We start from the raw sequence: 14,778 nt of genomic DNA on the forward strand, positions 1-14,778 counted from the left end.
GGTGAGATTAAGTTGATTCATTGCGGAACTCATGATCAGATTGCTGATGTGATGACAAGCCACTGAAGTTGGATGATTTTCGGAAGTTCAGAGAGAAGCTGGGCGTGTGTGCTGTTAAAGAATTAAACTAGCTGCTATACTGCAGTCAGTTTAGGGGAGGGATTGAAGAGGTTTAATTTCTTGTCTGTTCAGGAAACTGTAAGTTAGAGAATCAGTTTTCTATTTTACTAAGTCTTTGTTTCTGTTTAATAATACCTAGTCCTAAGGAGCTGTTAGAGTTAGAATAGGACTTATTTTGTATTTCAAACGTGATAGCAGCAGTAGCTAATCACGACCTGCTTTGTAGGAGTTCTGTTAAGATGTAAGGCTATTTAAAGCCAAAGTTGTTCAATAAGAATGTAGATCATTCATCCATATTGTTCTTGAGCTGTGATTGTTGAGTTTTCATTCAGGGCTTTCTAACAATAAAGACCATGTGGAGGTGGAGGTGGAGGAGGCGGAGGAGGTGGAGGAGTTGGAGATGTGAATTCGGTGGAGGTCTATTCTGAGTTTGATTGAGAGAGTGCGGGTCGGTGGATCTGGGAGGGAGGAGATTGTGGGTTTTGGGTAAAGGAGTCTTCTTTCTTTTTTTCGATGAAGAAGTCTTTTTTCTTGGGTGGGTCTGAGGAAAATACAAGAAATCTACGATACAATATGTGTATGAAAATACGATACAAAAGCATATTTAAATTCTTTAGTCCTTTCTAAAAATTTCAATAAGTATGTTAAACGATGTAAAATACAATAAGAAGTGTGTTCCAAATCTATCAAACATAGTCCGCCTATTATGTCTCCTTCAAAATATCAGTGTAAATATTACAGAGAAAATATGACAGTTAGCTCCTCAACATTATATCAATGGAAAAATAGTTCAAACAATGTCTCACATTTTAAAGAAGCAAAGCTTTGGTATCTCACATTCAGAAAACTTCAAAACAATATCTCATGTTCTTATCTCGACCAAAGTTTGGTATCTAGAACTGTTAACTTCGTTAAAAAACTGACGGCAACCATTTTTATTCATGAAATGACCGATATACCCTTGAGTTTGTGTTTTTATTATTCTTTTTATATAATAAAAAAATAAATTCGTCATACGGTACCTCATCTTTTATTATCACAAAAATAAAATATATATTTAGAGAAAAAATAATGAATTGAAATATGAAGAGACAAAAAATACCCATAAAAAATGGCCAGCTGACAGTTACTCTATCAGAGGTTACGACTAAAAGTACTAAAATTAGGTCTTCCGTTATGTTGTTTTCAAAATTTGAAGTACCAAAGTTTATGAGCGAGAAAATATGAGGTACCGTTATGACAAAAAAAAAATTATATAAAATGAAAAACAAAAATAACAACTGAAGGGTAAATTGGTCATTTATGAATAAAAATGGCTACCGTCAATCTTTTTAACAAAGCTAACGGTTCTAGATACCAAACTTCAGTCGAAATAAAAACGTGGGATACTGTTTTAAAGTTTTCTAAATGTTAGATACCAAAACTTTGTTTCTTTAAAAGGTGTGACACTGTTTAGACAATTTTCCTAATATCATATTGGTACCTTAACTTATTCATGGGAAAATCGTCCCAACCATACCTGACTTTTCTCGCCTTATAAATTTTGGTACCTCATGTTTCTAAAGTATCATAAATTCATAATGGTATCTGACATTCTAACCCCAACCAAAAATAAGTACCAGCTAGTCGTTAGTGTTGTCACAGAGGGTGAGATGTGGCATATATTTAAGGGAATTTTCGTTCATTGTACACCTAATCTCCATTCAAAAGATGAAGCGGATAAAATGTTGGATTAAATTCATTGTACACCTATGAGGGTTGAGTTTAACTTCATTTCACTCTATGTTTCCTCAATTTAAACAAGGAAAAATTGTCCAAACAGTGTCCGACCTTTTAGAGAAACAAACCTTTGGTATCTCAACTTTGAAAAACTTCAAAATGGTATCTCACGTTCTTAACCTGACAGAAGATTTGTATCTAGAGCCGTTTATCCCGTTAAAAAAACCTGACAATTGAAGGCTATTTTTGTCTTTTCATATTTAAACTTTTTTTCTTCTATTTTTCTAGTTTCCAAAAGCTTTCAATGAAAAATTAACAACAACCTAACATCACTTAAACTCTTCCAATGAAAATAGTGGGTTAAAAAAATAAAATAAAAAAGGTAAGAGAAACAGACTCCCTCTCTCTGCTCTTCTCTTCACATCTCGTCTCTTTATTTTTCTCATATTCATATGGAATATCGACCATGCTTTTTGGTATTCTGTGGGTTTAGATGCAAACCAGTAATAAGAAAGTGTTTACTTTTTCAAAACTAAAAACTAGCTTTAAAATTAATAGTGTTTATTTGTTCTAAATATATAAAAGAAAGATTATCATAAACAAAAAACAAAGGTTAAATTGGTCATTTTACAACAAAAATATGGATGTCGTTAGTAATTTTAACGGAGTTAACGGCTCTAGATACACATCTTCGATCGGGTTAAGAACGTGAGATACCATTCTAAAGTTTTTCAAAGTTGAGATACCTTCGGTCGGGTTAAGAATGTGAGATACCATTCTAAAGTTTTTCAAAGTTGAGATACCAAAACTTTGCTTCTCTAAAAGGTTATATACTGTTTGGACAATTTTCCCTTTAAACAATTTACCCTCTGGATTTTCTAATTTTCATCAGTCGTGTGTCTGTGTCCATTGATGTGAAACTTTTCTTGTAAATATAGTTAAAATGTCTCTGAAAAAACCCTCGCCTCGAACAAAGGTCTCTAGAAAAAAAAAAAAAACAAAAACAAAAAAGACACTTTCACAATAGAAAACCCTAAAGGATGCCGTCGGCGGAACTGCTACTTGTCCAGCTGCATGACCGAGTCAGCGATGGCCACTGGCCTTGTTGGCGTCGGTTGTGTGCTACCGGACAGGCGTTTTGTGTCAGGAGCGGGTCTAAAAATTGGGGGATTCAATCCAAAGGGGCGTTATGTTTCTCGCAGTTGCATGGAGTGGTTGTTTTGTGGTTGTGGGTTGGGAATAGACCTGTAAATGGACTAGGCCGGTCTAGAGCAGATCACCATAGATCCGGATCCGTTTAGTAATTGAAAATATTAGATCCAGACCCGACACGTTACCCACCGGGTCATTGATAGCTCGATCCAAACTTGTATCTGGCGGGATAAATGTTACATGTTCCGTTAATCCGATCCGTTTATAATAATTTAAATTTTTAATAATAATTTTAAAATTTTATCATAATTTCTCATAAACACTCATAAAATGTTATAATAAAATTATGGTTTACATTGAAAGTTGAATTACATGGTCAAATACTAACAATTAACTAATATAACCAAAATATTAAACCACCTATGTTTTTATATAAGAGTACAAAAAGAACATAGCGCAATGTCTCCTCCCTTTTTGTATTCACCAGTTTTATGAATCGAGACTTGAGGACAACCGCACCACCGGCCACCCTTTTATTCAAAACAAAAAAACATGCTGGTTAAAGAAGCTAGGAGCCTCGTCCAGTCAGACACTACGTACACATCAGGCAAATGTGGCATACCACGTATGTCAAGAACCTTTATTTTCAATATTTATAATTAACAAGTTAATTTCCAATTCCAGCAAACGCGAAAACTTGCTTTTGTGTGTCGATGGCTCTTCCTTCTGAACCAATGAACTTGCAAAAGTCGGTATAATCGAAATCATTTAGAATTTGGGGGTAGTCTTCATCTACTAGCTCCTTTTGTGCTTTGATGATGGAACCCTCTATTGGTTGTGCAAATGCTGCTAGGGAATATCGTTCTTTTTCCCCGCACATCATCACCCGATGATTCACAGAATGCATTCTGCCATTGCTCCATGCCTGCAAGTTATCATTACTGACTGTCAGACTTTGTGGCAATCATCAGTACGTTATAAGTTGGGAGTATTCAATTGCCCCATATAGCAAGCTTCTGCACTCGAAATCCACAAGCACAATAGTAGGCCTATAATTCTACACACTGCTGAACTTATGCGAATCTACTCAGATGGGTATGTGTCTAAACTCCAAAGTATTTCAGTTATGAATTAGTCAAGTAAATCATTTACCATGAGGGAGTCTCCAACGACAAAGACGAAAGAGCGAGGAGATATAGACAACTTGACCCATTGTTCATCGACCTTGATTTGTACTTCAAGACCTGAAACTTGATCATCGCATAGGATTGTGCCAAAATTCTTGTCTGTGTGAGCCGGAGAAGCCATCGTGTACTCCCCTGATGGAGGTGCCGCGTACTTCATTAACCGTATCAGCCTCTTAGACACCATTATCAAATTTGATGATTCTTCCAAACCATAGCTATCAAGAATGATCAAGTTAATCATATCTTTCAGCTCGTCCAGCTTCTTCATCATAGAAAGGACAGTGCTAGTAAACAAACAAACAAATCACATCTTTCAGTACTCGCAATATATATAACATGATGAACAAACAAACAGACGAGTCACTGCATAACCATAAATTAAGGCTGAAACGTAAAATGGCAAGATAACTAAGAAAGAGTGCAAGACCATTTTACCAACTTCAAGTAAACATTGGAAAGTGGAGAAAAGTTTAGGTAGACATTAATCAGTAACATATTAGCTAGTTTAGGTAGGCAATAGATCGACCAACAATTAATGTATATCAACTTAATTATCAAGCATATATATTCAACATGAATGGGGTTACTGCTTACCAAAGCTGGTCACGAGACCATATTTCTTCTGTGAAGCTTCTTAGGGATTCATAGTCGGATGTTTCATCAAAGCCAAAGCCTTCATACAAGGGAGCAAGAACACTCGGTCCAAGGTAACCGTAGTAAGGATTTGGATTAATGTTCTTCTTTTTTGTCTCAAGTGGAAGGCTAAAAAGTTTTCTTGACGCAGAGAAGAATTCTGCTCTTAACTGCGGAGGTATCTTATCATACACAATTTCGAAGCAACCAAAATTTTCACAGGCCTCTCGAACCTTCTTGCACAGATGGTACCACTCATCAGTTCCTCGGTTCACTTCTGGCGAATTCATTGCGAATTCTATTGCCGGAATCTGGTATTGAGATTCTGAACCCATTTTCTCCAATTTATCAAGCACTTCCTTTGCGTTTCCAACGAACTGTTCTTTCTCTGGACTTTGGTACTGTATTTATGTACGAATCTTTTGTACGTTGAGAGGGTTTTTATTTTTTATTTTTTGGAGAACGAGAGGGTCCTTTACTTGTAATGCAAGGTTCTTGAAATGAGAATGATATAAAAATAAATACACTTCCCTCGTGTACTTTCTTAATTTCCGTGGAGATTCCCTCGTGTATTTTGTGCCTGTATTTTTGAAAGTATTTTGTTGAGTGTGTGCTACTTTACTGCACGGTTGTTTTTTTGAAAATGACATAAATACCATGTGGCGGTGGAGGAGGCGGAGGAGGTGGGGGAGTTGGAGCTGTGATTTGGGCGGGTGGATCTGGGAGGAGGTAGCGGGTTTTGGGAAAAGGAGTTTTCCTTCTTTAAAGGTGAGTCTGAGTCTCAGAGATCGGAGGTGAATTCCAGAGCAAGGGAGTAGACAACATAAATACTATGTGAGCACTAAAAATAAAAAATAATTAAAACCATGTGTCCTTAGTCCTTACCGTTTACCACTACAACTTATTGGAAAATCCAAGAAATCTACAATACAATATATGATGTCTAAAAATACGATATTGTTGAAGGAAAAATATATTGATATGCCTTCGTTAAAGTAACTAACTAGAGGAAATCATGGGATTATAAATCTTACACGGACATCTCATCTATTGAGTGAATAATAAAATTGGACAAAAGTCTGTCACATTGTAAGGTGACGACACCGACTCTAACCACTAGACATTGGCTGGTCCTAGCTAGTACTTCTTCAACACAACCATTGCACTTTAAAGCACACGATGCGCAACCTTCCTCTCATTATGTCTTATTGATTAGTTCAAAGGCACATCACTCGTTTTACAAAATTTGTCCTTTAGCAAAAATAGGATCGAGACCTACTCATACTAAAGATATAAACCAATATATTCCATTCTTATGAAGAATATAACGTGATTAATGTGGACATCATCCATATAGAAATGTGGACCATTAAAGTACTTTATAGTTCTTAAGGACATTTCGACACGTTGGTTACATGTCGAATAATTATCTACAAGAAATGTTGCATTTACGAACTCTTAGCACATATTATATGTTTAAGGGCTCACCACCCTGATCACCAAGTCTATATGACTTGACAATGCTGAGAGTTCACATCAAAATGATTTGATGATTATTGCATGTCTATCAGGATTAATGTAGAGCATCTTGTACCCCATTTGAATACACAAAATGGTCTCACATAAGCCACCATAAATGGTGGGTAGGGCAGTAGTTATGTGCACCAACCTGCCTATATCTGTTCGTGGTTATCCAATATTGCATGCAGCCTTACTTCACTACAAAAAAATTTCAGTTAGCCACCGGAAATCGCCACGGCTCGGATTTGCCGTCGCCATTGATCCTAAATTTACGACGGCGCAGCGACGGTAAACACACCGTCGCTAAATCAATACCAGTTTGCGACGGCAGCATCTTGCTGTGGCAAAATAAAGCAAAATTCGCGACGGCAAACTAGCGCAATCGCATTAGTTTTTATCAACAGCGACGACAGGTGAGTGCCATGGCAAGAAACAGATTTTATTTCTGATTTGATGCTACGGTTGCGTTCGCCGTCGCCTGTGTCTTTTCAGTGTTGGAAGACGCCAATTATCCCGCCTTCCATTTTGACGGAAAAAAGACTAATTTTCTAAAACTAAAACCACTCTCTTTCATATCCATTTATACTCTCTCTCTTCAGACAAATCCCCATCTCAAAAAACCTAATTCTCTTCAAACTGATTTCACCCATCTTTACGTCGTCGTTCCACTTCCTGTTTCTCTACTTCAATCTCTAATTCATCTACTTCCTTAGACCTTCCTCAAAGAACAGAACTCTCAGTCAAAGAAAAGAAGTCTCAGTCAGCCCTCTTGGTTTTGTCTCCTCCCTCTCAGACCCTCACAATTACAACTAATCGAAGAAACTGGGTTCGAATCAGATTAGGTAAAACTACTCTCTGCTTCTTTGATTTGGTTTATTTTAGTGAATTCGAGTTGGGTTTTTGGTTAGAATCGAGATTAGAAACTGGGTTATGGGTTGTCTTGTTAGGTTTTCGTTTTAGTTTCTGGGTTTTCGTTTTAGTCATGCATGACAAGTGCACGATGGTTGTTATTGGGAGAATGCGGTGTGGTTTGGTAGGTAGGGGTATTAAGAAGAAGGTAGCCAGGGGAATGAAGGTCTGAGTTTTCAGTGTTGGTAAAATTTGACAAGTAAAATTTGTATAGGAAACATTACTCTCATGCACTTGATGAATGTAAAGGTTAGTACTCCATACAATTTTACTGTATCATATAGTGGATCTTTTAATTGCTTTGTGTTTTCAAAAAGAATCTCCGGTTTTACCTATGTTAATGATACTGCTTAACTCAGGCCCTATATTGCCTATATTTTACCAGGGGGCTATCTTATATGCTATTCTATGATCTTTGTTGAAGACATGAGCCACTATAGTTTTGGATGGTTGATCTTTTAGATGGAATGAAAGTTTCCAGGCTGAAAATTTTATTGATTGTTGTCTTTGTAAACCTTTTGCCTTCAAACATGATAGTCAGAAGATATTGTTTAGAGACTAATTAATATGAGCTTAACCAAATGAAGGATACAACTTGATACTTGTGTATCCCATTGAAGACAAGTGTAATCTAGTTCAAGATAATAACTGGTTGGATTTGGAAATGAAGCCAGTAATTATCTAATGGGTTCTATAGTAACCATTGCAACGTCTGAATCAATCCGATCCTACCCACCAACCCAAATCCAAAACCACCAATTTTCTCCAATCAACACAAAATTAGTAATTTTCTCTACTATGTTCATCACCGAATTGATAAACCAGTCTGGCAGACAACCGATGTTTTTGAAATCTAATTTGCCTAATAAGAGAAACTTATAGTTGAAAAGTAAAATTTGTAATAGGAAACATTACTCTGATTCTGGATTAATTATCAGGATTTTTGTTTCGATGCAGCTCATATCTTGCTGCTGTTATTGGAGGAACCTATTACTTAGTCGCAACTTCTTCCTTTCATTATATTCCTGGCTATTACATCACAGGTATGTTGGACAGATATTAGAGACTGTGTTATGAACATTTGGGTTGATACAGTTTTGTATTGATTGTTCCTGGCTATTACATCACAGGGATGTTGGAGAGATATTAGAGACTGTGTTATGAACATTTGGGTTGATACACTTTTGTATTGATTGTTTTTGCGCTGGTGTAGACTTATGTAAGGAACTGATGAGCTTGTTCATTCCTAATCTGGTTGTGCAGGCTTAAGGTTGCAACTTCTTTGAGGGAGTGGGCACATTTTCTGTCAATTATTGTGAGTGAATAAAATTTTCTTTTTCGGTTTTGGTATCTGGTGGATTCTTGCAAGTATACAGGGTGGATATAGTATAGTGAATGGAAGAAAAGGGTTTTTCGTTCCCACGAGGATATTAGTTCAACTTAAATTTCGAAATATCTAAACTAAACTAACTACATTAAAACACATAAAACAAAATACACAAATTGATAGACAAACACAAAGACTCAAACTAAATAGTACTTATGATTTTTGGGGTTTTTGAAAAAGGTTTTATGCTAATGAAAAGTAACTTGTAAACAGAAACTAAAAGAGAGTAATTAAAATTGATAAGAGTAAGAATACGATGATGATGATGAGCCTAGGGTGTCGGAATCAACCACAAGCAATCTTATCTACGGCTTGACACAACTAATGGATTATTTTGTTTCTCCAGATAACAATCCTCGTATCTAAGTCCAGGTACGACACTTAGACCTTAGTTTTCTTTAATAGTATGATGCTCTCCAAGTACGGCAGAGATCGTATATCCTAGTATGCAGTCTATCCAGTTACAACATAAATTTAACACATAGAACTCATGATGTTTAGAAAACAAAGAATCATGCAAACTACTATTCCAGTTACGGCAACAATATAATTCACAATCCTTAATCTCAAGAAGCTAAGTAGAATTCTATTGCAGTTACGCCTCAAATTCAACTTCAGATAGCTAGATGCAAAGCCTAAAGGTCACGAATCAATAGAACTTTAACACAAGCAACAAATCAATTAGAGATTAAGAATTTATCTGAGAAGAAACTAATAATCCATCAATTAAGTATCAAAACATGTAGACAATCATGCTAGGGCTTCATCCTAGCCCTAGAGAAAGAGTTTAGCTACTCATGTTCAAAGTAAACATATTATGAGTTCTTAAAAACATAAAGAAACTAATTGAATGGAGATGGAAGTAGAAGACGGTGGATGGCAGCAGCTTCTTGGATGAAATTCTGATATCGATCCCCTTTTGTGCTTGATAAACCTCCTTTTATATGATGTCTTTTTCTTTGTTGCTTCAGGCTTTGGGAACTCTTTAATGACATAGCCCAAAGTCCAAGGAAAACATGTGTTGGACTCTTAAGAGGCCCATATTGCTATATTAATTTTTCCAGAATTTTGCTAAGTCATTCAGGTCTGAAAACTCGAGCTCTTGGAGACATGTTGCAGATTCGAGCGTACCGAACAGCCTGTAATTAAACGGCCATATCTCCTTCTAGGAATATCGAAATCATGAACCGTAAAATTCTGTAGAAAGTAGACATCTAGGGATTTTTGTGCATATAAGGCTCACTCTCTGGTTCTTCCTGGATCAGTACAGTTAAATCCTCAAAGTTGGCTGTTCTGTCAAGACTGCTTCAGTTGTCAGGACTGCAAACGACCTTCAATCCTTTTTGCTCTCTTTTTGCTTCTTTTCCTCATCTTTGCTCTTCAAACCTACAAACACACTAAACTAAGCAAATGGACTAAAAACAAGGAGAACTATACACAAATATCAAGATTAAAGGGCGTAAAAAATATAGGAAAATACCATCACATCAGTATCCGCTGTTGTGTATGAACTGATATGACCAAGACTGAATCTCTTGTGAATGTGAATAAATGTTTGTGGCATTTTGGCTTAGTTCTATTACTAGTGTAGGACCAACATTATGCATAAACATATGGTTGATGGTTAAACAATACAGTTTCGTATTGTCAAGTTTGTTACTAGTAAGCTATCCTAAGTAAATTTAATGTAGGGAAATTCTATGGTACATACCGGTATGTGATACCTACATTTACAAATGTGACAACATATTTGTAGTCAAAGTGGTAATGCTGAGTCGTATTGTTTGTAATCTTGTTCTAATCATTTCTAATAATTGTAATTACAAAATGTACAACCATTTTACAACTTTTTGAACAAATTGTTCTCATAGTTGTAATTTTGTTTAACTTCATGTAAATAGTATAAATAAATTTGGTAAATTTGTTCTCAATATTGTAATTTGATTTATAACATTGTAATTTTTGTTCAAGTACATGTAAAATAAAAGTAGGATATACATCCCAGTATCATAGCTTGTCTCATTTATATATATAATACTTGGATAGTTAATGAAATGATGACTTTTAGCTTTGCATATATATGGTTGATGGTTAAACAATACAGTTTCGTATTGTCAAGTTTGGTAATTGGTGTACTTGTTTCAATCAACTGCTTTTACTATTCATATGTCTTGAGTTAATTATGTTTGTGGTTTTGATGATTCTAACAGTAGATGTCAGACCTCAATTTTTTTTGAACTTTTTTTTTTGAGGTGTAACATACTCATATTCTAAGTATGGAATATATTTTTCATAAATAGAATAAACCTTGGTGTAACGTACTCACAAGTTTGAAAATATTCATAAATAAAATATGAAAGAAATTGGAAAAGAACACATTAATACTCAACTGAAAATCACTCTTTATTTCCAAGTAGTACATAAAGTAACTTACAAGGATAGACTAATGGAAGTCTATATCTTATTCTAGAAAAAACAAACATCACACATATTTTACATATAAATAAAAGATCCCAAGAAACCAACTTCAAACTATTTATTCCTCACCTGTAAAATATTTAAAGGGGTAAGCATAATAAGCCCAGTATGAGGCAAAAACCTCTTCAAACAAGAGAACATGAACAACTTTAATAAAATGGATGAATGCATCTATTATCAACTCCATATAGTTCATATAGCCGAATAGACTAAGTCTATATGTCTCATACCATGTATTTTACCGCAAGGGTGACTTAGACTACTTAAATATATGAACTACCTCCCACTCAGATCTCACATTCTCCTTTTGCTAGTCATCTTATCCATTCCTCTTCTTTCGCCAATCCCACCCTTTTCACCTATACTAATTACGCCATTTTTAAGCATTCACACGGGCATCGTGGGATATGGTACCTCCGAGGACAAGGACTCAACTACACAAAAGTTTTAATCCTAACTTCTTTACCCCAATGTGCTTCATACATAGCACCATCATTTCCTTACATGATAACATGTACATCAAAACAAATCCCACATATATTAATGGCAGCAAGGAAACAAGAATTTCACACATAAACAGGTAACCAATGAAACAACATAATAAACAATCATAGAGGCTCCCCAATTTTCCCCTTACCTTTGTCGATGTGAAGCAAGCTCCTAATAAAAGATACAAGCATTAGTTAAACAATCATATACGATCTCTGTTTCATTTAAAACTCTATTTATGAATCAGCTAAGACACTAAAACATAGAGTAGCTAACTAAAACAGCTTTTCACTTAGCTTAACACAATAATTTACTAAACCAGTCACTTGTAAACAGAAAACTGTACAAACTGTTTGTAATTTGACTTCGTAGTCTTCTAAAGAAACGCTGAGAGTTGGAATCACCTTAAAATGATTTTTCTTGAATTAGTTATAAATTTTCAAAGTTCAGCTTCAGTTTCAGGTTTTTTCTGAAAATTTTCTGCTAACAGCTTATTTAAAGTATTTGAAAGCAAAAACAGACAAACTATGGTACAAAGCTTCTAGCAACTAAACATAAATACACCAATGTTTTAACATACAGAAAGCACATGAAACATTCAATGAAAAAGGCTGACATTAAATGACACAAAAACAACTACAAAGAAGCAACATGTAAGTCAAAAACTTCTAATCTTTCAACTAACTTTAAGCAAACCAAAATCTTGATCTGTAACTCAAATATTTAGAACCAAAACATGTATAAGAACCTTATAATCTAATCTATACATCTACACAATCTCATATCAAAACAACAAAGATTCAAAAGCAAAGAGTGCAATTAAAAATAGAAATCTGAAATCACAAAACAACTTCCTTTCTGACCAGTAAATTTATGGCTAAAAGCGACACAGCTTGGCTGGGAATTTACAGTTGGGTGTCTTCATAACAATTGTAATAGACATCTTAAAGATCAATTAGGAACTAAAATCGTAGCAAAAAGACTTTTCTACAATTACTTATGATTTTTCAAAGTTACTGATATGCATCAACAAAATAACTGATTTTGACTCAAAATCATGTTTCTCCTTTTCAAAGATAGTTCCCAGTAACAACAAGAAAAATCCTAAATCACTTCATATTAATATAATCCTCCATATTAGGTACATGAACAGAAATCACAAACCCCAAAACTGACAAATATAAAGTCCTAAACAATTTGGCATAACAACAGAAGCCAATATAATTCATATATGAACATAAATAGAACCTATTATGTCATTAACAAACTAACAAATAACTCTTTAACAAAACATGTCATCTGCAATAATAAATAAGTAATCATACAGATCAAGTAAAGAATCAACAGGTCTAAGAACAAAATAATTGAATTGAAAAGAAAACACACCTCAATTCACGCTCTCTCACTTTTTGGGTGCTTAACAAACTAAGACGAACTATGTCAAGAACAAACGAATCTCACCCTATTTATAGTGTCCGCAACGGGAGAAGAACGTGGAGTCCAAGACAATCCAAGACAAGAACAAAGGAAGCAAAATTGAATTATGCAACTAAAATCTTACCCGTTTAGGTGCTAGACTAGACCCCTAGGGTTCTAGCTCCTACTGTATAACTTCATGGAGTCATCGACAAATCCCTAGAAATTTGACACCTCCTGCTTGTTCATGGCGGTAGCCGTGAAATTAGACTTTTCTAAGACGGCAATGTTTCAAATTGGGAAATATCTGGTCGGGCGGAAGAAAAAGAAGTCGGTCAAGGAGAAGAAGGAGGTGAAGACGAAGCAGAAGGCGGAGAAGAAGAATTCTAGGCGTCTTTCTGCTTCTTTCTACGACAACAGTTTTTTCCAAAAATTTGGTTCTACATTTGGGCTCGGGTTTGGTTATTTGGGAATTGGGTATTGGGTCAAAATTTGGGCTTAACACCTCCCCCACTTAAACCAAATAAGATGAAACAAATACAAGTCTAAAAACAACTAAAACAATTTCAGCATGTATAGTACCATATATAAATATATACATACACAAAATAGTAAATACCAACAGTATAGGGTAAAAGAATATATACACACACACACACACACACTATTTTAGATATTAATATTATTTTACAAAAAATTCTAAGCCGTCACAGTAGACTTTCTTGTTTAGTTATTTGATTTTGGGGTTTGAGTATACTTAGTAAACTATCTATCTATGTCTTCAAATTCTGTTGAACATGAAAACCCATTTTCTTCTTGCTTAATTTATTTCACTTATAGAAGCAATGCAGAGATTACTTGAGAGTTGAGATAGAAAATCTAAGTTGAAGTTTGGATTAAGAATACTTGCCTCACTACGCCTTTGATTTCAGGCACACCAAACTCATCTCAAGTTGAAGAACTCGCCCTGAAGTTGCAACCACTTGTCTGAAGATCGACTCATCTCAAATTGGGTATTTGAATGAAAACCTTATCCCTCTCTCTGTCTCTTAATTTATGTTTTGGATATATATATACACACACACACACACACACACAGCCCTTCTCAGCTGCGGACGTCCGTATTTATTCTTACGGTGCGGGTTTCCACTTTACACTCACTTTTCAATCGAATTTTCACATCTCCACCGTCTAGTATTTCGATACTAATGTATAGATCATCTCTGCAAAATTTCAACCAATTTGGTTATCATTAAGGCACTCAAAACTGTGTTTTTCTGTTATAAACATGAACGGTTCAAGTTCAACAGAATTATGTTCATCCATTGGTTTAATCAAGTTTGAGTGCCTTAATGATAACCAAATTGGCTAAAATTTTGCAGAGATGATCTATACATTAGTATCTAAAGACTAGACGGTGGAGATATGAAAATTCGATTGAAAAGTGAGTGTAAAGTGGAAATCCGCACCTTAAGAATAAATGCGGACATCCGCACCTGAGAAAATCTGTATATATATATATATAAACAGTCTGTTTCAGATACGGACGTCAGCACCGCCTTAAGGTGCGGATTTCTCTCCGTTCGCCACCGTACGGGGCAGGCGAGGGCACGCCTCCACCCCAGCGAATTCCAGCAGCGTCCCCGACCACTTTCCCTCCCCGGCGAGTCCGCCGAATTCCAGTTTTCCGGCCAGATCACTCAAAACTTCAAACAAAGTCAATCTGACCGGAAAACTGGAATTCGGCGGACTCGCGGAGGATGGAAA

The 14,778-nt window shown here is 35.5% G+C and overlaps 1 protein-coding gene across 1 annotated transcript; it reads right to left on the bottom strand.

Moving 5' to 3' along the window:
• Nucleotides 1–3,658: 3,658 nt before the first annotated feature.
• LOC101301374 (feruloyl CoA ortho-hydroxylase 1-like) lies at nt 3,659–5,146 on the bottom strand. The gene is made up of 3 exons (XM_004295439.1): nt 4,773–5,146; nt 4,144–4,462; nt 3,659–3,916 (listed from the first exon to the last, which is right to left on the bottom strand). The coding sequence occupies exons 1-3, from the start codon at nt 5,144–5,146 to the stop codon at nt 3,659–3,661; spliced, it is 951 nt and encodes a 316-aa protein (XP_004295487.1).
• Between the last annotated feature and the right edge of the window lie 9,632 nt (nt 5,147–14,778).

This window comes from Fragaria vesca, linkage group LG3, assembly GCF_000184155.1.
Source record: "Fragaria vesca subsp. vesca linkage group LG3, FraVesHawaii_1.0, whole genome shotgun sequence".
Taxonomy (NCBI): domain Eukaryota; kingdom Viridiplantae; phylum Streptophyta; class Magnoliopsida; order Rosales; family Rosaceae; genus Fragaria; species Fragaria vesca.